The following is a 26,787-nucleotide window of genomic DNA, read 5'->3' as shown; positions in this document are numbered from 1 at the left end:
GTTGGTATATAGAAGTTGGTATTGATATGATATTGGATTATCGAGTTCGGGATAAGCAGGGCTATCTTAACACACTCTCGAACTGCCAGGTACTGAAACAGTGCGTCTAATTTAGCCTTGGACGTCCTGGAGGCCTCTCGGGGCCTCCTGGGGCCCCTGAAGGGCTCCGGACCCCACTTTGACAGTCACTGTATAATCTCTGTACTGGACTTACAGGCTCCTGCTACTGCAGGGTGATGTCGGTTTTCCAGGTTTGAAAAAGGAGGAAAAGCTCCAGTCTGGTTCTCCCTGCGGATTCCGCATATTTCCTTATAATTTAACTAATAACCAAAGGACATGCAGCGGCTGAGAAGACACGACACAAAAACCTCTATCCCCTCCCGGCCAAGTTCAGAAAATGTTTTTAGAAAAGAGTGAAGAAATGCAGCTTCTATTCTAAAACAGAAACTTGTTGACAACAGCGAGCCGCTCAGGCGCTCAAGGCGTCTCACTTTAACGCCTGAATGCTTAGAAATACATGTGAGTGTGTGTGTGTGTGTGTGTGTGTGTGTGTGTGTGTGTGGTGGGGTAGGGTTGTTAAAACACAATTACACAAAGTCACACCAAACTACGCACAATGTGGTGTGATTTCTGCCTCTACATGAAGAGTAAAGTCATGAAAGTGCGCAGTGCGCGCGGCCTGCAGGACAGGCTTCCCAGAATCCCTGCAGGTTGTTTAACACGCGGTGGACAAACTGAGAAAACCAGCACAGGAATTCCTTCCATGGGGTGCAAGGCGCATTTTTAGACCTTCTCTCTAATAAATTCTGAATCATAAGCAGGCAGTGAAATGATTACGCAAATAACGCGGCTCAGAAGTGCCGTGAAACCTTTCAGGAGCGCTTTGAACCGAGGCCATATTTCTCAAATCTTAAGACCTCCAAATCCCTTCCATAAATCCCCTTATACGCTTCCTTCAGGCCTGCGCTTCCAGAGCGGGACAGTCTAAAAGCTCACATAAATTTGTCTCAGAAACGTCCAACCGGATACAGTTATTTTATAAATCAACATTTTTATTTTAAAATCTGTGGGAATATTGGAGGGTTTGAAATCTCGTGTTATGATTTTGTAATACTTTTACGACAGCGATAAACTTTCTTCATGCATTTGGCAGCGCCGATTATAAGTCTTTAAATGTGTCCATAACTTTGTGTAATATTCAGCATTTTAACATTGGACTGCGTGTAATTAAAGGCTAAATCCGCAAGACATGCCAGAATGCAACTTAATCTCTAATATATATATATATATATATATATATATATATATATATATATGCACACACACACACACACACACACACACACACATATATATATATATATATATATATATATATATATATATTTATGTATGTGTGTGTGTGTGTGTGTGTATATATGTATGTGTGTGTGTGTGTGTGTGTGTGTGGATAGATAGATAGATAGATAGATAGATAGACAGAAATATTTTTTGTGGAGGGAAGGTGACTGTCAGTTGGTCAGTATCACACAGAAAAAGGTAATGATAATAATAATTTATATTTTGATCCTTTCAGCCTCCACTTTGCGGTTTTGCAGCAGTTCTCTATAAATTGGTCTGATCTTTTTTTTTCTGAGAATAGATGCAACATTTCTAAAAATAATATTTCTCTCAGGCAGGCCGTGCACTGCTCCTTTACCTCAGGTGTATGTGCACCTTAAGCCTACTAAACTGACGTTGATTCACTTCATGCTGACTGCTGAAGAGTCAGATGACCTCTAAATGCATGTTGGTGCGTTTGGAGAGGCGCGCGGGATCAGCGCGTCTTGGTACGTGTGTGTACATCGTGATCCCTGCCGCCTGCATCAGTCTCAGCGGTAATCATCTTCTTCCTGGTGGCTGGAAGTGATCAGAGAACATCAGTGGATCACTTTTATACAGCACAGCTGCACGAGCACAAACGGCACATGCAGGAAACTGAACCGAATATGCTGATGCTTCTCGTGCCACAGCTCGAGCCTCGTAAAAACAGTCCCTTTGACTGACAATCTCCAACAAGTCCCTTCTTCAGTTTTTTTTCCTCCTCCCGTCCCATCACGTGGTCCTCCCGTCTCATCCAATGGACATGCGCCCTCCCTCCTCTCCAGGGCCCGGGGGCTCGTTGCGTCAAGGCTGCGGTTGGGATGTAACGGGAGGTCCGGCTGGTTACCGGAGTCTTTGCCTCGGAGCGAGCGCCGTCACCAAACGGTGCAGCAAGTTAACACAAGGCGCGCGGGCTATGACATTGCGCATGACGGTACATTTGAGGCACCTGAGCTGAGTTAAGGAGTGAAGCTCGGCGGTTCACCTCCTTCAATGTAGCTGCTCGGAGCGGCGCAGGACCACACAGCGAGAAGAAACGGCCACGAAACCAAGGCAGACCGGGAACTGGAGCGCCTATGACCGCCTCCCTGGTCCTCAACCCTCGCTGGCCAGCGGACACGGTGATGTTTGTGTATGACAACAACTTGGACGAGCTCAACAAGAACATGGAGGGGCTGGTAGGCGGCGGGAACTTCGCCGCGGCCACTGCGGCCAGCCAGTGCCGCAACATCATGGCCCACTCGGCGGCCGCCGCGGCTCTGGGAGGCCACCCGTCCGGCCTGGTGCACTCCTCGGCCGGCTACTCCACCGTGGACGTGTCCGCTTCTAGTTCCAGCGAGACGGCCGCGTCCTCTGGAAAACAGTGTGCGGCCGGACCGTGCCCGGCGGCCGCCGTGCCGCACCAGAGCTCCTCGGCCGCCACCGCGTTGCCCTACAGCTACTTCGGTAACGGCTACTACCCGTGCAGGATGGGGCGGGGTTCTCTCAAGTCGTGCACGCAGGCGGCCGGAGCCGCGCTCGGCTCGCAGTACATGGACACACCAGTGAGCTCCGACGAGTACCCGAACCACCGGGCCAAGGAGTTCGCCTTTTACCACGGCTACCCGAGCCCGTACCAATCCATGGCCAGCTATCTGGACGTGTCGGTGGTTCAGACTCTGGGCACCGGGGAGCCCCGCCATGACACCCTGCTGCCCATGGACAGCTACCAGCCCTGGGCTCTGACCAACGGCTGGGGGGGGCAGATGTATTGCTCCAAGGACCAGGGACAGGCCGGCCACCTCTGGAAATCCGCACTGGCAGGTAACGCACCAGCATCTATCATTTAAAGCCATATTTATCCATGAATAGTTGCACATCAGGCCCTGAAAACACAACAGAGCAATGCATAGCCTGTTGCTCCTCACTGTTCAATAGAGACACTTAAACAGCATGTGATATATTAGTTATTATTGGCACAAGAGACTAGAATGTGATGAGATAATTAATATTCACTGCCAAGTAATATTTGGAATAAGCTTGTATTTTAGGCTACTGACTTGTTATTGTGGTTAGAGCGGAGTAACGGGCGGTCTGGTTTGAATATGAACTGATGGCTGCTGTTAATCACAGCTCAAACACTTCCATCTGCTCCGAGTGCAAATCCTGCAGACTGACACACAAACTGGCTGCTGCTTCGGGTTAAATATGACGATGAGATTATGAGAGATCACGTTGAGATTTAACCTGCAGATTAAATTAACAATGTGGTTTCATCTGCAGGAGGCACTTACATTTTTTCTGCCTCATCAAGCAGGTTATTAACCAGCAGGTCATGTGATGCAAATGCAGTTTTTATGCGTCTGGTAATCTAATAGTAAACTAATTATCAGGTGACAAATATTGTGTTACTAACGGGACGGTTTAACACTGTGAATTGAAATAGACTGTGCCTTATTGCAAAAATGTTAATGCAGTGTAATAGTTTTATTTTATTTAAAAGACAGACAGCTTGTGATCTGATATGAGCACTGATAGAGACGCTCTTTGGACAATGCAGTTCAATTACATTCAGTACAATGCAATGCATCTAGGTGCATCTTTATTATGTTGCAGTGAAGCGATTAAACGGACGCATGTAAGGTATTAAATCACTCAAACATCTGCTTCTAAATCATACAAGTAAAGAAAAACATCACATAACGGAGACAGGACGGGTCTCCAGATTAACTGTTTTGTGCACGTTTGACTTGATGGCACGAGGCAGAGGACAGGCTGAGCTGCCTGGCCTCGTGCTCGTCGCTGCTCTCAGCCTGCAGACACCCTCCATGTTGCCTGTCGGCGTCGCCGCATGGCTGCCTGCTCTCGGTGCGCTGGAGTCACGTCCTCCCCCCGCACCGCGCGTTGTGGCTGCCCCGCAGTAAACATCATGTTAGAGTAAAAATTAAAAAGAAGCAGTGGAGCTGTGAAGAGTGGGAATGTCTCTCATGCAGTTTGTGCAGACTCGCCTTCAGTCCGCTTCTCTGTCTGTATTTTCTTTTTCTTTTGTCCGGTTAACAGATGTGGTGGCGCACCAGCACGACGGCTCGTCTTTCCGCCGAGGCAGGAAGAAGCGGATACCGTACACCAAGGTCCAGCTGAAGGAGCTGGAGAAGGAGTACGCCGCCAACAAATTCATCACCAAGGACAAGAGGAGGAAGATCTCGGCCGTCACCAACCTGTCGGAGCGGCAGATCACCATCTGGTTTCAGAACAGGAGGGTGAAGGAGAAGAAATTCGTGGCCAAAGTGAAGAGCAGCGCGCCGTGAAGCTGCGCGGCTCTCCGAGCAGACTCTGGACAATGAAGGAGAAGGAGGGGGGGCGGGTTTGGGGGAGGGGGGGGGGTGCACTTGGTTTATTTGCGTGTTACAGTAATAAGAATGAACGACAAAATGAAAATGGAAAAAAAATGAAGGTCAACTTTGTACTTTTTGGAGGCTTGGAGATGGCGCGCCGTGCCACCCTGCCTGCGCCCGCGCGCCACCAAAATGGAAGAAAAAGAAAAACAAAAAAAAAAAGGAGAAAGACTGAAAAAGAACAGAACAGAACCAAAGCCCTCTGCCAGACGCTTCTTGCAGAGGCTTCGTGTAAATACAGCACTTCCCTGCCTGCTTCCATGTGAGCGTCCGTGTCTGTGTGCATGTGTGTCCGTGCTGTCCGCGCCCTGTAGCCTGTAGCCCGAGGACGAAAAACACAACTGTTAATGCAATCATATCTGTCTATACTGTTTATAACGCTTGTAAAACAGTAATCAAAGTATAGCGCAATGCTTAATAAATTCTTTTAATCCCATGTAGTCTTCGTCGTAGATTTCTTGTATTTCCCTAAAACTCCAAAAGTGAAGTCCAGGAGCGCACTGAGTTTGGTCCAGGCTGAAGTTTCAGACCGGACAAACAGGACCGGGCACAGACGGATTCAACTTCACGCTTCACGCTCAAATGTTTATGAGACTGTAAATTCATATTTGGATCAGTTCCCCTCCACAATAATGACATCCACCTCCTGATGGCGTTTCTGGAGAGGCCTTCAGTTCACGTCACTTTGACCTGAATCCTGTTCCAGTTGAAATGAATGCTGATATTTCTGTATTTCTGTAGATATTTTACTAAAACTCCGGTTGGTTTGCATGTTCTTGGCTCAGGATTTCAGTTTGAAATAGAATTATATGTGTGCGACATAACTAACCAGCTCTCCATAACGGTAAAATATTTTAGGCTCTGCCGACGGGGATTTCCCCGATATAACTGAATGTTAACATTTTAATTTGTTAAAATATAAAATAAAACGTCTCGTTTTGGTGAATCTAATGGTATTAAATGCCGGGCGGACAGGGACCCAACTTTAGAGTTCAAGTCATGAATCCCGCCGCGCTCGGTGTTCACTGTGAGTCAGGACGATTCTCACTTTATTCCACGAACTGAACTGATCCGGTTATTTAATGAAATAACACGGGGGGTTTCAAAGTGTGGTCTGAGGACGCCCAAGGGCCTCTGAAGTGCTTCTAGGGTCCTCAGCAAAACGAGGAATAGTTTAATTCAATTATAATTCACTTTATTATTTATAATAATTAAATGATAAAATAAATAAATAAATAAATAAAAATGCTGGAATAGTTATTTGAACATTCTGTCTTCTGAATCCTCACACACCAACCGACCGACAGACGACAAAATCTCTGCTTATGGAAGTCAGCGCGGAGAAAACAAAACAAAACAAAACAAAACAAAACAAAACAAAACAAAACAAAACAAAACAAAACAAAACAAAACAAAACAAGCAGCAGGTCACTGAGTTCCTCGGTGCTGTAATAAAATATTTTCATGAATGCGATTTTTCACCGAGGCTGAAGAGAGAAACATCACAGATCAGCCTGCAGCTTCACTGAGCGCTGTTCAGAAATAGAATAGAATAGAATAGAGTAGAGTAGAGTAGAGTAGAGTAGAATAGAACAGAGCTGTTGGGACGTGCTGGTAAAGTGTGCGCGTGCTCGTTATGTTCCCGTAAAAAAGGACAACAAAACACGCAGACAGACATTCAATCAGCTCTTGACCTTGACCTTCAGCGTCACGTGATCAGACGTTCCTCTCGTCTGATGGAGACGTCACCGTGTTGTCACGTAGCCTACCGCAGACACAAACACACACACACACACACACACACACACGCACACACACGCACGCACACGCACACTGCGGACCTGCATCCGCCTGCAGCTGTGCGCTCCTGCAGGGCGAGCAGAGCGGGGGCGCGCTGCGCTGCGGGGGCGCGCTGTCTGTCTGGACATGAGCAGTGGAGGTGTGTCGTCACTCACCGGCTCTTCTTCTTCTTCTTCTTCTTCTTCTTCTTCTTCTTCTTCGTCAGAGACTTCCCGGCTCGCGGTGAAGTTTGTGCCTCTTTTTGTTTGTTTTGTCTTGTTTTGTCTTTTGCTTTTTCTTTAATTTCAAATTTTGGGTCAACGCAGCAGCGCTTCCTCTCTCCAGGAGCTCGTGCTCCATCAGGAACACAGCGCGGGACATTAAACGCTGTGATGATGACGTCGAAACACGCAACAAACCCCGTGCGTAAAAGCATTGTTGTCTTGTGACGACATGACGCCGAGGTGACGTGATAAGCGTCGTTGTTGCTGAATAACACAGGACTCCGTCACACTGAGGACCTTTGACTCTCCAGACAGCATCAAAACTAGTTTAACAGACTAAATACCGACCATGTCTCAAAACCCTGCAGTCTTTTTTTAAATGTAGTCAACATATTGTCACAATTCTTTGTTCATCTGTACGTGATCGCGATAAGTCGGTGCGATCGATTTAGCTGCTGCTGCCTCTGTAGCCTAAATAAATAAATAACTTCATAAATAAATGATAAATCAAGTCGTTTAAAACAGAAAAACGTGTAAACTGTAGTGTCACAAACCCCCTGAATACAAAGTGAAACCCTGCAAGTCAAGTTTGTATGAAGGCTGCAACATCATCATCATCATCATCATCATCAGTCCCAGCTCAGCCTGATGGGAGCAGATAGCGCGGAGTGATCTGCCCTGCGGATTGATCTCTGGATCACACAGTGACACACACACACACACACACATAGAGAGAGACTTTCCCTGACGGACACCTCAGTTATCCCGTAATCCCCACCTGTGATAATCCACACCAGATTACATCAGAAGGATGAGAGGTGCAGGAAGGTTCCATGTGAAGTTCAGACGAGCAGCCGGATGATGTGACGCTCGTTCTCAGCAGCAAAATGTCGAGAACCTGCCGGGCCGTGAAGGCATCGCCAACAAATTACTCTCTAATTAAAAAACAAAGTCAGGATTTTTTTTTTTTCATCCGTTATTTAGTTTTTGTAAATTTCAAGGCAGAGCTGAAAAAAATCGGCTCTGTTGGTGCAGGTTTTAAAATGAATGAATAGGCTACATTTATAATAATAGCAATAATAATAACAACGCTGATAATGCTGCGGTATTGAAACGGAGCGAAGGCACAAGGTTCATGTTGCTCACGGGCATCAGCGCACGTTGTCTTGTTTAAAAAAAGTAAATTTAAATTGTAAAGTCAGTTTTCTGGTGGTTTGAATTAACCTATTGTTATTCTTATCATCATTATTATTTTTTTTGCTGATTTTACATCTGTAACATGTAGACAGAGGCAGCTGCAGCAGCTCGAGGCTTGATGGAAAAACTCCATGCACACTTAAAAAATAAAATAAATTAAAATAAAACAAAACAAACAACAACAACAACAAAAAAAAACCTAAACAAAATAAACCAAACTAAACTAAACTGAACTAAAATAAATTAACAAAAAAACAAAATTAAAATAAGAAAATTAAATTAAAAAACAAACAAACAAACAAAACAAAACAAAAAACTAAACTAATCTAAAATAATATAAGCGAAGCTGACTGGTCGGTGAAAAGTCGTCCAGTTCACCGCAAAGTTTTAGTTGAATCTTCTCGGACCTGAACGGCCGCTGCCCCCGTCTGTCTGCTGTGGACTCACTCAGGTCCGCTTTCTACTGCCTGGTCTGGTCATTTAAAAAAATTAAGAAGAAAAAGAAGAAGAAGAAGAAGAAGAAGAAGAAGAAGAAGAAGAAGAAGAAGAAGGCCTGAACATGTGAGACACACTTGGCCGCCAGCTCAGCCTCCGAGGGCGACTTACAAGATTTAACGTGTACTGTGATATGCATAAACTGACCACACACACACACACACACAGTTCTGTTGATCTGGTCTAGATGATGAAATATTAGAGGATAGTTTTACTGACCATTTATGACCTGGACAAGTTTTAAAAAAACTAAAACTAAACTAAAACTACACAGAAAAGTAATAAAGAATAGAATAGAATAGAATAGAATAGAATAGAATAGAATATTGGTGAGTAGGCAACAGGCTGACATGTTTCTTCATTTTGAACCAGATCAAATAAAAGCAGAAAGATTTAGATCCTGATTCCTTGGAATAAATCTGGATATCTGTCTGTCTGTCTGTCTCTCCCTCTGTCTGTCTGTCTCTCCCTCTGTCTGTCTGTCTGTCTGTCTGTCTGTCTGTCTGTCGGATCATTAAACATTAACATTGAACTTGACAAACGGCGGCGGCCTGTTGACTCTTTACGGCTCCGTCTCTGTCCTCCTTTAAAACACAACAATACCGACGGAAGCCCCGAAGCTCATAAAGACTTTTTCCCCTTTAGTCCAAATACCAGAGAGAGGAGGAGGAGGAGGAGGAGGAGGAGGAGGAAGCATCCGGCCTCCTGTCAACATGTGACTCCGCTCACACTCCGGGACGGTGCGGGGAGTAAAGCGAACGGTCACGATCTGAGAGGTAGAAGCGTCTTCTTCTTTTAATTTAATTTAATTAAATCTGAGATATCCGCTTATCGTTCATCTTTAAATATTATTTTGGGGAGTTTTAATGCTTCACAGCAACAAGAAATTTCAAATCTTTTATGGCACAAAGAAAGACAGCAAGTGCGACGGGCATGTGAAGGAATCAGATCAGGATGAAAGATGAAATTAATAAAACTAGCAGTTTATAAAAGACCTGCTCTGGTGCTGGAAAAAAGAACAGGCTGATAAAAAGAATATGAATTAATAAAATGTAAAAAATAACCAAGGCTCGTTCACAGAAATGTTTTAGAAGCAGCTCAGCTCAGAGTTCAGCATTAAGGCTGCGTGTCCCGAGTTATAGAATAGAATAGAATAGAATAGAATAGAATAGAATAGAATAGAATAGAATAGAATCAGACTGAGACTCAGACTACTTTATTGTCCATTTAAAATTCATAAAAATTAAAATTTGTCTTTGGCTCTGGCATGAAGAAAGCAAGACAACATATAACACAAGACATAGACTGCACACAAGAATAGAATAGAATAGAATAGAATAGAATAGAATAGAATAGAATAGTCAACCTATTTACCCTGGGGGTCTTTCAGGGTCTTCAGGGGGGTCCTCGGCAAAATGAGGAATAATTAAATTTCACTTTAATTTAAGCACTATAGGGCCTGTCAGGATTAGGAAGAGAAGAATTACAACCAGAAGAGAAGGCAGAAAATATCCGAGGATCATTTGAGTTCAAGTCTGAGATCCAAACTCCTGAGCCCCCTGACCCCAGAGCCAGCTCACCGGATCTCTTTCAGAAACATGAAGGGAAAATTACGCCCACCCCCAAGAAAAACAGACAATGGAAAGAAAAAAAAATACCAGAAAATTATTTTTAAAAAATGAAAAGCAACAAAATATATTTAAAAATACAAAAATAATCAAAAAAAACAAAAAAAAAACAAATGAAGAATAATTTAAAAGAAATAAGAATAACAATTATTTTATTTATTTTATTTTATTAAACTAACCCTGTATTCCTAATGATTGAAATGATATTCTCCAGGTCAGATCGGTGAAGCTGGATCAGGTTTCTTGTGTTGAAAGGTTTGTGCGTTCAGAGCAACACGTGAGGGGCCCTGAGGGGCCAAATCTCCTCAGGTGGGGTCTGCAGCTCACTGAGCTCAGCCTGGGGGTCCACAACAGCAAAAGGTTTTTTAAAAGAACAGAACAGAACAGAACAGATCACATCAGATCAGAGGTGCGTCTTGGAGTGTTTGGCTGACAGCGAGAGGTTTCACGACACATTTGGAGAAACACTTTACGACCTCCGCCCTCCGCCGCTGCGCCTGCTAAAGCGCGTGAGTGGCCGGTCCGTGCGCAGAAATCAGCCTCACTGATGCTGCGTGATCCTGCGTGATCCTGCGCGTTCATTTACCTGCTGCACGAGGCCGAACAGATATGAAGTCACGTGACATGAGGTGTGTGTGTGTGTGTGTGTGTGTGTGTGTGTGTGTGTGTGTGTGTGTGTGTGTGTGTTGGCCCTCTTAGTAAAGGCCACAGATCCCAGACATGAGCCGCTGAGCTCCATGAACCACGCATGTAGACCTGATCTATGTGCTGTGATTCTGCAGCCACAGAACAACAGCAGCTCGGTTTCCATGTTTCCTCCAGAGAGACGGAGCTTCAGCCTGCAGGAGACTCTGAGCTGCTGCAGGGAAAGACTCTCTTTCTTTCTTTCTTTCTTTCTTTCTTTCTTTCTTTCTTTCTTTCTTTCTCTTCCTCTTCATGGGAAATGTAGGGACGTCGCTGCTGAGGCGGTTCATAGTTTGGACCTCGCTGCACATGTGGAGCCTGATCTTACAGTTTTCTATATTTAAATTCATGCAGAGGTGAACAGAAAACTTTTTAAAAATATATATTTTTTCTAATGCACATGTTTTTATATCTATCTTTCTGTTTCTATTTCTTGTGCTTATCATTTAATTCTTCTCTTGAGAACGCGAGTAACTGCAGCTGACCCAGTTTCCCCTCGGGGTCAGCACTGTCTGATTCTGATTCGGAGTTTAGGTTTCTGACTGAATCTCATGAAAAAGCAAAACGAGGCTGTTTCCTGGATTTTTGTTTCTTAAGCTGAACTCTAGAAGTTGAAGCTGTGGTTTTAAATTCGGAGCGCTGCTCGCCTCTCAGCCGCTCTCCTCAGTCTGTCCCGGCCGCGGCCTTCCCCCGTGCAAATCTGATTTTTTACCTTTTATTGTATGAAAAGTTCCAGCCTGCAGGACGGCGAGGGGGAGCGGAGCTGCATGCAGCTGTGATCTGCTGCACGACCTGCCGGAAAGAGGTTTCCCCCGCCAGGCCGAGGGTGTGACCCGCAGACGGAGTCCAGCAGGTGGCTCCCCGGCCGGGCAGGGCTCTCCTCACCTTCCTCCTGCTCTGAGCTCCATGCCGCCGCCCCGCACGGTCCGCCTCGGCCGGGGACTCTGCTCCGACTTCAAACATTTAAACAAAAAAGCTGAGCCGGCAGCACCGACTGACCCAGAGCGTCTTCATCATTAAAAATAGATTTTTTTTTTGATCATGTTTCTTTTTTCTTTCTTTCTTTCTTTTTTTTTTTTTTTTGGATTCCACAAATATTTCAACTATTTTTCATTTTGCTGAGGGCCCTCTGGAAGACCCTCAAGTACCCCGCTTCGAAAACCCCTCGAATAGAATGGAACATAGTAGAACATGATAGAATAGAATAGAATAGAATAGAATAGAATAGGGTACAGTAGAGTAGACGCTTCATGCGCAAATGTAAAGAGGAGCTTTAATTTGGTGTGTTTCGCGCATTGCATTGTTCTTTTCTATTCTATTCTGACAGTTTATGGTGAGCACCCTCCCCCACCACACACACACACACACACACACACCCCTGAGCACACTTTATACTTCAGACCAGGAATGCAGCACAGAGGCGCTTTTCTCTGTCTCAAGTTCACGACCAACGACCCCCCCACCCCCCCCACCCCTTTCCCCCCTGTTTTTACCACCTAGCACCCCCCCACCCCTTCCCTGCCCCTCCCCCTGTCTCTTTGTCTCCCAGGTCGGGCTGCTGCAGTTGAACTTGAGACAGACAGACAGCTTGTAAACAGAGTAAGTGGTCTGGCCTCTGTCTGTCTGTCTGTCTGTCTGTCTGTCTGTCTGTCTGTCTGAGAGGGTCGGGGGTGGGGGACTGGACCTAAACGTAGCCTACATTAAAAAAAAAAAAAAGCTTGGAAATAGTTTAGAGTTAGAATAGAATTTAATTTCCACTTAATGTTGTGTTTTATCGAATATCAGGCCTCTGGAAATTGAATAAAATGAAATTGTTTTAGCACAGAAGTGACACATTACATGACCTGCGTAAAATAACTCATAGTGGCGGAAATGAATTGCCTAAATGAATAAATACAGACACTAAAATAAACTTGTAACTGTCAGCGTCAAACAGCATCAAGGACAAATCTGATCCTTTAACTTCCTTTGAAATTCCACCAGACGCGTCACGCTGCAGCAGATTACACATATTACAGAATTATATCACATTATAATACATGATGTTCGTGATGCAGCGGGAACTGAAAAGAAAGAGCCTGAGCCTGACGTGCAGTCCGTGATCATCATCAGACAAACAACCAACAGCATGAATAAGATTTAAAAAGAAAAATCTGCAGCCTCCTTTAAAACCGTGATTCTGCTCACACTCACCGCAGCTCTGACCACATGGAGCCTGTAGACTCCCCACGTACAGAGAGTTATTTATTTATTTATTCATTTATTTATTTAATTATTTATTTGATGAATTCATTTCTTTGCATGTTCAACAGGAGAGAAACACGTCGATATGAAAAGCAGGTCAAACTGAGTCAGAGGGCTTGACGCCTGTGGCAGAGTCACGTTAACATACAAACTTCAAAATAAAATCCTCCATACGCTTTGTTGTCTGGATGCTAAAAGTTATTATACAGTTATTATTCATTTATTATTATTATTATTATTATTATTATTATTATTATTATTATTATTATTATAGTAAACAAAGAGATAAGATGTTTTGTTCCAGGTGTAAATCTTTGCTGCTGGATTTGACTAAAAGTGTGATTGTGTGAGTTTTTATTTCATTTTATTTTTTTAACATTTGGCAGAATGAGATGTAACTTTAGAATGAAGTGCAGTGAAATAAAATCAGTCTGACCTGGGCTCAGTGTGTGTGTGTGTGTGTGTGTGTGTGTGTGTGTGAGAGAGAGAGAGAGAGAGAGAGAGTCTGTGCGTTTAACAGCGCAGGAAAAAGAGGAAATGGCTGTAAACATGCTATACAACCTTTGTGTGTGTGTGTGTGTGTGTGTGTGTGTGTGTGTGGGTGAGAGACACTCTGACGTTATCCTGGCTGATGTTTCTGCCCAGACTCAGTTCTACGGGAACCAAAAAGGTCCATTTTTGTTCTCGGGCTGCAGAAACGGAGGTGAAATCCTCAGCTGACTTTACTCACTTTATTTATTTATTCCCTGATGTCACTTTGGCCTCGTGTCCTGCGGTGCAACAGGAACATGACCGTGTTCTGTGGTTTGGTTTCATTCGTTTGGTCTGTACTTGGTGTGAATTTGTGTTTTTGTCACTTGGAGCCTTTCGGGCCTCAAGAGTCTGTTTGATATAATCCACCCACTGAACAAAAGCAGGGTGGGGCAGGTTGTGACTGCTGCTGCTTGACTTGGAATATCTTACTCCAAGTCCTGTTGTCCTATATTTTTCTCCTGAGGAGGCCGAAGCCATTCTTTTTACATTTTGCGTGGTCCTTTGGGCTTAATGGTGGAGGTTAAGTTTAGTTGGTTATGGCAAAGATTCAGGAAAGACTGAAAAGAATGAATGTAGGTCGGATAGTTCATACCTTCGCCATCCTGGGGAAAAAAAAACAAAAAACAAAACTCACTTCTACTTTACAGAATAATAACCTGTCTGAGGGAAGCTTTCTAATGGAGCTGGACTGGTTTGGTATCTTGCTTTGGGAAGGGTTAGAAATGTAAAACTCTGACTTTTTTTTTTTTTTTTTTTGTATGTGATTATCTGAATTGTAGTGCTGGATTTATGTTTGTACTCTGTAGGAAATTAAATTGAAAAAAAGGTGTTTCCAGTTTTCTGCACCTGCACCTAAAGCCCAGCCCAACCTCCTCCTAATCTGCAGACACCACTGAAGGAAACCCTCCTGCAGATGAGCCAGGTGTTGGTTCATACCTGTTGGTCTTGTGATGGCGTCACGTCACCTAGAGGACGGTGCACACTGTTCCCATGCCGACTTAGAGAGCCTCCTCCTCCTCCTCCTCCTCATGTCCTCAGAATAAACTCAACAGCTGCTCTGAAAATAAAATCAGAGCTTGTCATTAAAAAAGCCGAGGTCTGTAATCAGGAATGAGCTCAAAGCCCACAAAATCAAAATCAAAATAATAGAGAACAACTAGGCTCACTCAAGTCGAGCCTAATAATAACAGTATTAAAACCAAAATGAAAAAAAAAAAAAAAAAAAAAAAACTACTGCAGTTTCTGTTTTCTGTCTGCTAATAGTGCTATTGTAAATACTGTTAATATTGTTACCATCCATATCCAGCATGTGAGTGAACATCCTGCTGCTTTGAATTTCTCTTTTGAAATGAAATAAAATGAAAAACAACTCTGTTGTCCACAGTGGTGGAACTTTTCCTTTGGCAGCACCAAGACAGATAAGACACACATCAACATGTAGTATTAAAATCAAATCAAATAATAAATGCACACAGGAAGAGTCTGAAAACTGAGTTTGAAAAAATAAAGGTGCATTCCTCCTAATCGAGTGTGTGTCTGATTCATGCCTCACACACTCCTCAAAAAGACAAGAAGTGTGTGTGTCTTTGCTTTCAGCTCCTCGCTGCGCTCAGTGACTCACAACAGACAAATCAGGACGGCAGACATGAACATTTTCAGATTTGAGTTTAACGTGGAATTTAAGGAAGCAGCGAACGCAGCAGAGACTCTGAAGTGATGTTGCCCAAAAAAGAAGAAAAAAAAAAAAAAAAAACTCCACAAAACTGGAACTGGGAATAAATTCAAATCAAACACATGAAGGTGAAGGTGAGAGGAATGAAAGATAAAGGCAGAAGAAAAGAGGAATAAGACAGTTACAGAATATATGGCACAGACAATTTAATAAATGGAAGAACGAGTGAGAGAGTTAATTAATGAATAAACAAGGAAATAAGTCTATAAAAAACACAGAATGTTTTCATAGTGTCTAAAATAATATGGGTATGGTAGCTGACAGCTGTTTATTGAATTTGCCTAAAATATCATATATAATGTTGGATGTCAGCCTGCACAGTGACTGTCTGTCTGCGAGGCTGAAGCCCGAGCCGCTCGGTCCTGCAGCAGAGAGACGAGCAGCCCCGTCCTGAACTCTGAGCAGAGAAAACTGAGACCTGCAGAGGAAGGAGCAAATCCTTCAAGGGAGCTGAGATCCAGCAGGAGCAGGGAGGGCAAAACTACAAGAAACAAGCAAACCAGTCCAACCAGGCACTTTGCTCTCCTTACTGCTTTTCTCCTCAGACAAAATACAATCAGAAATTATTCACTACAGACCCAAGAAATGTGTTTTCATATTGTATTTACATGGCTCATGTGAAGAGTCTACATGTGGAAATGGGTGAAGGAAAATGTGATAAAAAGATAAATCAAATTTGGTTTATCTTTTACATAAACAACAGAAATCAGGCTTTTACACATGAAGCCAAAAAGCATCTACAAGGATGGTAATTATAACTTCACCTGCTGGCCCGCATCTCAGACTGACAGACATTCAGTTCAAATTTATTTTCTGTTAACATTTCTTCATATTGATGGTTGTTTTCAGTTTTCTCAGGGAAGTTCATGACTTTTTGGAAATGACTCTGTTTTCAAATCATTAAGAAAAATGTACATGAATTATGTGTGACATTTTGCAATTTTAATAACAGTCTTTTTTCCCCCTGTATTATCTGTATTATCTTATTCTAGGGAGAAGAGGAAGAGAGATGAAGAGGAGAAAATAATCTAGTAAAACTAATTCAACATGAACAGCATCATAGACTTACAGCTTACTTACAGAAATTACCAGAGACAGATTGCAGGGACATGTTGCAGAGACAGTGAAAGGTTGCAGAGACAGGTTATAGTTGCAGAGACAGATTGCAGGGACAGGTTGCAGAGACAGGTTGCAGAGACAGGTTGCAGAGACAGGTTGTAGTTGCAATGACAGGCTGTAGTTGCAGAGACAGGTTGCAGAGACAGGCTGTAGTTGCAGAGACAGGTTGCAGAGACAGGTTGTAGTTGCAGAGACAGGCTGTTGTTGCAGAGACAGGTTGTAGTTGTAGAGACAGGTTGTAGTTGCAGAGACAGGTTGCAGAGACAGGTTGTAGTTGCAGAGACAGGTTGCAGAGACAGGCTGTAGTTGCAGAGAAAGGTTGCAGAGACAGATTGCAGGGACAGGTTGTAGTTGCAGAGACAGGCTGTAGTTGCAGAGAAAGGTTGCAGAGACAGATTGCAGGGACAGGTTGTAGTTGCAGAGACAGATTGCAGGGACAGGTTGTAGTTGCAGAGACAGATTGTAGTTGCAGAGACAGGTTGCAGAGACAGGCTGTAGTTGCAGAGACAGATTGTAGTTGCAGAGACAGGTTGCAGAGACAGGCTGTAGTTGCAGAGACAGGTTGTAGTTGCAGAGACAGGTTGCAGGAACAGGTTGCAGAGACAGGTTGTAGTTGCAGAGACAGGCTGTAGTTGCAGAGACAGGTTGCAGAGACAGGCTGTAGTTGCAGAGACAGGTTGTAGTTGCAGAGACAGGTTGCAGGAACAGGTTGCAGAGACAGGTTGTAGTTGCAGAGACAGGCTGTAGTTGCAGAGACAGGTTGCAGAGACAGGCTGTAGTTGCAGAGACAGGTTGTAGTTGCAGGGACAGGTTGCAGAGACAGGTTGTAGTTGCAGGGCCAGGTTGCAGAGACAGGTTGCAGAGACAGGTTGTAGTTGCAGAGACAGGTTGTAGTTGCAGGGACAGGTTGCAGAGACAGGTTGCAGAGACAGGTTGTAGTTGCAGAGACAGGTTGTAGTTGCAGGGACAGGTTGCAGAGACAGGTTGTAGTTGCAGGGCCAGGTTGCAGAGACAGGTTGCAGAGACAGGTTGTAGTTGCAGAGACAGGTTGTAGTTGCAGGGACAGGTTGCAGAGACAGGTTGTAGTTGCAGGGACAGGTTGCAGAGACAGGTTGCAGAGACAGGCTGTAGTTGCAGAGACAGGTTGTAGTTGCAGAGACAGGTTGCAGAGACAGGCTGTAGTTGCAGAGACAGGCTGTAGTTGCAGAGACAGGTTGCAGAGACAGGTTGCAGAGACAGGCTGTAGTTGCAGAGACAGGTTGTAGTTGCAGAGACAGGCTGTAGTTGCAGAGACAGGCTGTAGTTGCAGAGACAGGCTGTAGTTGCAGAGACAGGTTGCAGAGACAGGTTGTAGTTGCAGAGACAGGTTGCAGAGACAGGCTGTAGTTGCAGAGACAGGTTGCAGAGACTGGCTGTAGTTGCAGAAACAGGTTGCAGGGATAGACTGTAGTTGCAGAGACAGGTTGTAGTTGCAGAGACAGGCTGTAGTTGCAGAGACAGGTTGTAGTTGCAGAGACAGGTTGCAGAGACAGGCTGTAGTTGCAGAGACAGGTTGCAGAGACAGGCTGTAGTTGCAGAGACAGGTTGCAGAGACTGGCTGTAGTTGCAGAAACAGGTTGCAGGGACAGACTGTAGTTGCAGAGACAGGTTGTAGTTGCAGAGACAGGTTGCAGAGACAGGTTGTAGTTGCAGAGACAGGTTGTAGTTGCAGGGACAGGTTGCAGAGACAGGTTGTAGTTGCAGAGACAGGTTGTAGTTGCAGAGACAGGTTGCAGGAACAGGTTGCAGAGACAGGTTGTAGTTGCAGGGACAGACTGTAGTTGCAGAGACAGGTTGAAGAGACAGGCTGTAGTTGCAGAGACAGGTTGTAGTTGCAGAGACAGGCTGCAGGGACAGACTATAGTTGCAGAGACAGGTTGCAGAGACAGGTTGTAGTTGCAGAGACAGGTTGCAGGGACAGGTTGTAGTTGCAGAGACAGGTTGCAGGGACAGGTTGTAGTTGCAGAGACAGGTTGCAGGGACAGGTTGTAGTTGCAGAGACAGGTTGCAGTCTGAGGTCTGTGTGTCAGTGTGAACTGTATCAGCTGTCATGTTAAACTTCCTGCCTTTCAGTCTGAGTTGAAAACATAACTTTTTTGTTAAAAAGATCAATAAATAGGAACATTCTGGATGCTCCGGCGGTGCGTTCAGGCCCAAATTTGTTGCTTTGAGGCACAAACCATTTCCTGCGTGTCGTTTATTTGCACGTCTTTTTACACGTGTTGCAGAGGTGGGCGGGACTTGCTATCGAGCAACTTCGCAACTTTTGGAATTGAAGTTGCTCTTCACGGCAACATGTTGCTCTGAGTTGCAGAACTTTAAACTGTCAAGTCAAATATTTGTTGCTGTGATCGTTTTTCTTTCTTTCATTCATCACAGAGGAAATGGAGACGCATGGAGAGGTGCTGGTTGCTAACACACACACACACACACACACACACACACACACACACTCGGTGTGTGTAATGAGCAGCAGGCCGTCATGGCGTCACATCACAGCAGCAGAGGAGGAAGCCACAAAGTCCAGCATGTTTCAGACCGCAGGTGTTAAATCTGACTGGTGTAGCGGCAGCCACACTTTTAGTCGTGTGTGAAATTTTACAGCATCAACAAGCATGTTGACCTTATAAACACGCAGCCTGCGTGTTCTGGGCCGAGGCGAGGCTGAGGCGCCGTCTGATTCTGACCCACTCATTAAGAACATCATCAGTCTGTTGAATCAAAACCCCGACGTGAAGCAGAGACTCACGGAGTCAAAAAACTTTATTTTCCATGAACAAACGCACAGGGAGTTTGTGACGGTGCAGGAGTCAACATGATGTCCACGGAGGACAGGGACACTGAGACAGAAACAGCACAGGTCAGTTCAGTTCAGTTCAGGTCAGTTCAGTTCAGTTCAATGCTCGACATGTACAATAAAACTCAAACATGTTGTGAGGTTTGTGCAGTGAGCTTGTGAGTGTGCGTATTATGCAGCTGCTCACCAAAAACTTTCATGGTTTGACACCACATGTGGATCATAAATGATTTTATTCCATGATTCCAAATATGAACTACAATGTGCATTTAAAAAAAAAAAAAAGAAAAAAAGAAAAAAAGAAAAGAAAAGAAAAGAAAAGCTCTCTAGCAGCAGACCTGTAACCATAGAAACGTCTGGCATCCATGGCTGCACTGTAACAGAGCAGTAACCATAGCAACAGCTGCAGCTAGACTCCATTCATGGCTACAGTTTTCATGCTGTCTCACGTTTCACCTCATAAACACACAATAATCACCATTGAGTCCACCGGCTGTGAGGACTATGTAGACTCAACCATCAAATTACATGCATATGTGACAAGTTGAGATAATGATATTAATAAGCTGATAAGTTTAAAAAGATTGCAAGTTCATGGTCTGTAATACGATTGAAATGCTGTGATGATGTTTAAAATGATCATATGGTCATGAGAAACAAATTCATAAGATGTGTTTTAAAATGGGTTAAAAACATAAAAAAAAAAACTCATGGTAAGTTTACAAAGGGTTAAAAAGGTAAAACGCTAAAAAGTCTAACTAATTCATTGTTTATTTCATTTTTCATTGTTAAAAATTCAGATGTAACAGTGTTATCAGTGATTGACAATGTTGTCTTGATCCACTCGTCTAAGATTGATTACTCAGGTCTTCACCTGCTTACCAAGGGGAATCGCGGTATTTTCCTCATTGCAGTAAACCTTGTTACTGAGGAAACACCACTCTGGTCACACTCGTGATTATTTCTCCCCTTATTCAGGTATGTTGCTAATATTTCATCACTAAACGTGTTGTGATTATTTTCTAACATGTTGAGGATATTTTTGAGTGTTTATATACGAACTTTTGAGTAAGTAAAAGTAAGTTTTGTCGAGTGCGGTAACGAGTGCATGTGTTTTGCTAGCTTACATGTGCGTGATAGAAATGGATTTTGCACCATTGTTTATACTGTTTATTTGATGAATGTTGTGAGTTTTCTGAGAGTTTTCTGACTTAAAATTACATGTTATGTACCAGTGAGAGTGAAAAGGGATGAGTAATGTCTCTAAAAAAAATGCGTTTTGTTGTGACTGAAAAAAGAATATTTCAGCGTATTTGTCTGCAGCGACCCCTTCAGGTTTTTGTTTTAATGTGATTTTTGTTGCACAGAATCCCTTAAATGCCTTTATGCTGCACTAAAGATATGAGTGATTTTGCACATAGCATATCTATATTTTGTTTTTAAATTGATGTGTATATTTTTTTATTGCATTGCAGTAAACCTTGTTACTGAGGAAACACCACTCTGGTCACTCTCGTGATTATTTCTCCCCTTATTCAGGGGCGTAACACATACACCTTTTTTTTTTTAGGTCAGTTGATAACAAAGTGAATAAGAAAGACATGTTTTGATTTGAATGAAGCCTCAACCAAATGAACGATTCATGGACAAAACTGAATATGTTACTCAAACCAAACAAACATCTCAGACCCCTTGAATCCCGCTGAAACTCAATGGGCTCTGGCCTTGTCTCCATCACAGGTGATTCACTGAAGTCAGTGTTTGTGCCACCAACAGGAGAACAGGACGGTCCCAGCAGGTTCACCGAGGCATCGGCCTGTGAGACGAGTTCGCGGTTTGTCTTTTGATTAGTCGATGATGTCACATTTCTCCACAACAAAGGGAAATGTAGCATCGCTGTGACATCACAACTCTTCTCACCGCGCCGCCGTGGAGGCGTCATCAGAGGATCTGTCAACCGGCCAATCAGGCGTCTCGCAGGCATCCTGGTCAAATCAAATCCACTCCTGGGAATGAGCCTTTACGAAAATGCCACATGTGAAATACGCCTTCTCACATGTGAAGATCTCCATGTCACATGTGAATTTAGCATTTTCACATGTGACTGGCAATATTCACATGTGAACCTGCATTTTCAAATGTGAAAAGAAAATACTGTCACATACGAACTTTAACTTTTCACATGTGATTTACAGTTTCCACATGTGAAGAGAAAATAATGTCACATGTGAACTGGATATGTTCACATGTGATTTGCTGTTTCCTCATAATTGAAATTTTCCAAATGTGAAAAGAAAACTGGTCACACAGGCATTTAGAATTAGCGTTTTCACATGTGACTGGCTTCAGAACGAGAATTTCCACATGTGAAAACAACCTGCAACCACATGTGAACCAAACCACGTGTGATTTTGGAACACATGTGTTTTTCACTCTGTCTTCACATGTGAAATAATAAATCACATGTGCTCCAAAACCACATGTGGCTTAGTTCACTGGTGATTGCTTGTGTTATGTTTTGGTCAGGCAGAGCAGGTCCACACCCAGGAACCACCTCGCCAGCTGAAAAAAAAAAAAAAAAAAAAAGGTGTGCTGGATCGAGGCTGGACAGACAATTTTTCATTCAAAGATTTTTTTTGTTTGTTTGTTTGTTTGTTTGTTTGTTTTTTGACACTGCTGATTTGATGGTGTCACGGGTTGACAGAGATGCGTAGTGCATTTTCAAATTGGAGCTCAGAGACAAAATAATCCAAGTTAATCCAACAGCCGCCGAGAGAGAGTCAAATGTTGCCTCATTTTTTTCACTTTAATTTTTGGTTTTGTAACAGTGATCTGCTGTGAACGAGGGAGCAGGACGCTCAACACCCCCTAGTGGTCAGAAGATGCCAACACAGTCTCCAAAAAAATTCCATCCCCATACAACTGCATTCTGCATCTGAATTCTTAATTAAATTTTGAGGGCTTTAATAGCATGTCGGTGTCACGTTGTTAGCTTTTACTGCAAATATTTTACTGTTTTTATTACATGACTTGTTTTAATTTCCAGTGTGTTTATTGCACGTTTTGTTTTATCAGGTCCTGTGTTCCATATTTGATTATCTTTACTTTTTATGCTTTTATTTTGAGTATATAATTTTTATTTATTATGTTATGCACTTAGTAACTACATTTTGAGAAGTACTATTCAAATAAAGTTTATTGTTATTGTTGTTGTTGTTATCATTATATAATGTAGGAAGCCACGCCTCCTTTCTCCAGTTACCGTGACGATGAGACCACATGCTGCAGTTTTTGAAGGGAAGACAATGGAGGAGACGCATCGGCGACCACAACACACTGGATTTACTGTGAGATAAAAAGGTGTTCATCTTTAGGCTTCATCACACAGCGAGCGCACAACATAACGTCAGTGTGCTGAGTGACAGCGGCGAGAAACACCTGGCTGAAAAGCGATCAGGTGACCCCCCTTCCCCCACCCCACCCCGCCCCCGCCCTGCAGTCGAAAAATTAAAAAATGAAAATAAGAGACTGTCTGTTGTTATTCTGCTCTGCTGTCTGTTTCTCCTGCCGTCTTAATACATTTTCAAGTCACAATGTGAACAAGCAGGCAGTCTTTGTCTTTACACACACACACACACACACACACACACACACGCACACACACACACACACGCACACACAGTTTTGTATAAAACCTGAGTCCTGCAGGCCTCTCTACATCTGGCTGTGATGTAGAGGCGGAGGAGAAGGCTTCTCTTACACACACACACACACACACACACACACACACACACACACACCGTTGGCATGGTGATGTGAAGCAGATGCGTGTGGGATCAGGTGACCTCAGAGTCACTTCCTGCTCTGACCGCCATGTTGTTGGTCCAGTAAAACTCTGACAGGAAGAGAAGAGCTCGACCTGGGTGGTTCATCAACACCTGACCACGTGTGTGTGTGTGTGTGTGTGTGTGTGTGTGTGTGTGAGTGTGTGCGTGTGAGGCACAGTCTTTACAGCTCACCTTTCTCTCTGTGTCCATGTGTAGCTTGTAAAACATGACGCTGCTGATAGAAAGCAAAATAAAATGAAAGAATCTGAAGAATCTCCTCTAATCAGCTGATAAAGAGCTCCAGATGTATTTATTTATTTATTTATTCATTCATTTATTTGTTTGTTTATTTTACAATTTAGAACTTTGTGCCATCATTTGCGTAATGACGTAGAATAAGTCTGCCAGCATAAAAAAAAAAACAGAATCATCAGCATACATGATTCTCACATACTGAGATTTAATGTACATACTTTAAAAAAATGTACTTTGGTATTTCTATCTATTTCGTATTGAACTCTTCTTGAGAATCTAGTTCTGATTCAGATTCAGTCTGGAGATGTGAGGTTATTCAATAATCAACCCTCGTCCAGTTTGAGGATTTTTATATTTCAGTCCAGCTGCAGGATTTCATGCTCCTCTGTGTTGTTGGGATTTTTTTCTGATCCGTGGGCCGAGGCAACATTTTGAAACTCCTCAAATAAATAAATAAAAAAGTCTTTCTACTAAGCAGACGGCAAAGCTGTTTTCCTCTGTTGCTCGTCAGAAGCCGACACATGGGAGATACGAGGTTTTCATCCGAAAGCGACAGCTTCAAGCTCTGATGTAAACAACACAGCGACTGCAGCACATCATTACATTTGATCTTCATCCAGTCTTCACCATGTTAATGTTTATTCCTGTGGAAAAAAAATACAGGGGCAATCAGGACGGGCTGTCACTTTGTGCAAGTTATTATGGAGCGAATAATTATCATTATTATTTTCAAACTGTGGTTTGTTTGTGATTTTATGCAGCTTTGGGAGGTTATTCTGGTTTTGTCTAGTTTTTAACGTTCCTCCTATAATGTTTGGGCTTGACTTAGTTTTATTTTATTTAACTGACTAAAGTACAATGTTGATTTCAATTTCACATTTTTCCTTTCAGGTGTGCTAAATTCCTTGCTGTGATGAACAATATTATTATTATTATTATTTATATTATTGTTGTTGTTGTTACAAGGACAGATGGCATGCTTATTTCTTCCTATTTTAAACATCGTTATTAATGTCACACTTATGAGATTTTTGGACCAGGAGAGTAAAACGTGGGACACACAAACACACACACACACATGATGGAGCGCAGGGTGCAGGCTTGTGGAAGTTTAATTAATCAGTCAGTCAGAAACATTACTGCTCAGTTGGGGGTTTTCAGATCATTCAGACTTTTTTCAGTTTCAGGCTTTTTGTAGTTTTGTGGAATTTTTCCCCCTATTTTTTATCCTAATTAATATTTTTGTCATTTTTTCCTAATTTGCTAAACTCTTTTTTCCTCTTCTATTCATCTTTGTTAATAGAAGCCAACTGAATTTGCTCAGGTTTCTGTCAGAAAAAGAGAGGCGCTCACGTGCTTACAAAATGTGTTTTTTCTCTATCAACACTTTTTTTTTATCATTTGAAATATGGATGTGATACACAGAGACACATAAAAATAATTTACTAACATCAAGTCTCAAGTCCTGAGGCGTTCAGCAATGAGAGGATAAGCATGAGACATAACTCTGTATTACTCAGAAATAGAGGAAAAAGCACAGAAAATAACCCAAATCTTTATAATAAATCAGATTTTCATGAACATTCACTGATTCAGTTCATTACTTTAATTCTTAACTTCAATCCTTACCTTTAATTCTTCATATGAAACACAGAGATGATGAGATGTACTTCCTACAGAAGAAAAATTAAAGGTAGATGTTTGGTGGGTTTGCATTTTTATTATTATTATCATTTTTAAACTCTGCATTACGGGAAACAGCAGAGACAGAAAGCAATCAGCAAAAGAGAAAGCAGCTGGTGTTTTTGAAACCTCAACAAGTTGACTTGATTTCTTTCAATAATATTTAAAATGAAATTGAGGAAAAACACCCAAAACTACCCAAGACAAATGTTTAAAAAAAAATTTAAAAATAAAATAAAATTTGGGAAAAAATAAAAACTAGAAATCTGAGAATGACCTGAAAATTAGCAAAAAAGAATAGAAAATTATCACAAAAGTAGGAAAAATTACTTTTAAAAAACTGAAAAGTGCTATTGAAAATTAAATTACAATTAAATTACCATACAATTACTGAAAAATATAAGTCAATAAAAAATAAATAATAATAAAAACAAGTAAATCTAAATAATAATAATAATAATAAATTTTATTTAAAGGCGCCTTTCTTGGCACTCAAGGTCGCCGTACAGGACACATTTAAAAAACATCAGAAACAAAAAAATTAAGTTTTATCAAAGACTTCCACACTTTTAAAGTGTGAGGTGTTTTACGTTCCTATTTGATTCCCATGATGCTCCTCCACAGACCAGGATGTAAGTGTTTGTTTGTCACACCTCCAATAGAATCTCCAATAGGACCTGGTAGTCAGTCTACCAGTCTCGTCTGGTGAACAGCATGAACTGATGCAGCCACTTGGATAAGGGGCCAAACGTCTTCCACACATGTAAGTGAGCCCAGTCGACCTGATTCAGTTTCCCTGAGAAGCCGATGAGCTGGACGCATGACTGAGGATGGACTGTGTCAGCATGGACAAATCAAAAACAAAATTACAGTTTTGCCTAGACAGGTTTGATTGTGGTTCTCTTCTCTTTGATTGTAATTATGATAAATATAATTGTAGTGATGCACATAAAGATATTTTAGAGAGTATTGTCCAGGGTTCCAGAGTTTAAACACTCATAGAAACACAAACAGGGCAGACCCGCTGTAATTTTTCAGTTTCTGCTCTCAGAATCAGATGAGAAACCAGAAGAACCAGAAGAACCAGAGAAACCAGAGAAACCAGAAGAACCCGAAGAACCAGAGAAACCAGAGGAACCAGAAAAAACAGAGAAACCAGAGAAACCAGAAGAACCAGAGAAACCAGAGAAACCAGAGGAACCAGAGAAACCAGAAGAACCAAAGAAACCAGAGAAACCAGAGGAACCAGAGGAACCAGAGAAACCAGAGAAACCAGAGAAACCAGAAGAACCAGAGAAACCAGAGGAACCAGAGGAACCAGAGAAACCAGAGAAACCAGAGAAACCAGAGAAACCACAGGCTGCAGGCCTCCACACAGCGCCATAAAACAGGACAGATACAGCTGTGTTAAAATATAACAGCTCTGTTTGATATTCACATCCATATTCAGAGAGGGGGGAGGGGGGTGAGGGGGTTGAAGAGAGAGAGAGAGGGAGAGAGGGAGGGAGAGGGAGAGGAAGAGGGAGGGGGGGGCGAGGGAGAGGAAGAGGGAGAGAAAGAGCGAGAGAGAGAGAGAGAGAGAGAGCTGAACTGTGTTCTGTCTTCAGCTCTCTTCTGCCATCTTGTGCTCTGTTTGGTGAACTACAGCTGAACCACCAGGATCAGCTCAGTCTCAGTCCAGGGCTGAAAGTGTTCAGAGCCTCTGCAAACGACTCACAGTGTTTTCTGATTTTCTGAAAACAGAATATTCTTTGAGGGTGAGCAGAAAAGTGTTTGAGACAAGCAGCGTGATGTAAAGCCTGAGGACGTCTGGG

General features: G+C 42.8%; 1 protein-coding gene across 1 annotated transcript; it reads left to right on the top strand.

Annotated features, from left to right (window-relative positions):
* Positions 1–2,422: 2,422 nt before the first annotated feature.
* Positions 2,423–4,649, top strand: hoxb13a (homeobox B13a). Its single transcript, XM_030057796.1, has 2 exons — positions 2,423–3,165; positions 4,402–4,649. The coding sequence occupies exons 1-2, from the start codon at positions 2,439–2,441 to the stop codon at positions 4,647–4,649; spliced, it is 975 nt and encodes a 324-aa protein (XP_029913656.1). The 5' UTR covers positions 2,423–2,438.
* Positions 4,650–26,787: the final 22,138 nt, after the last annotated feature.

Source organism: Myripristis murdjan, chromosome 8 (genome assembly GCF_902150065.1).
Source record: "Myripristis murdjan chromosome 8, fMyrMur1.1, whole genome shotgun sequence".
NCBI lineage: Eukaryota > Metazoa > Chordata > Actinopteri > Holocentriformes > Holocentridae > Myripristis > Myripristis murdjan.
This window is presented reverse-complemented; position numbering and strand designations above follow the sequence as displayed.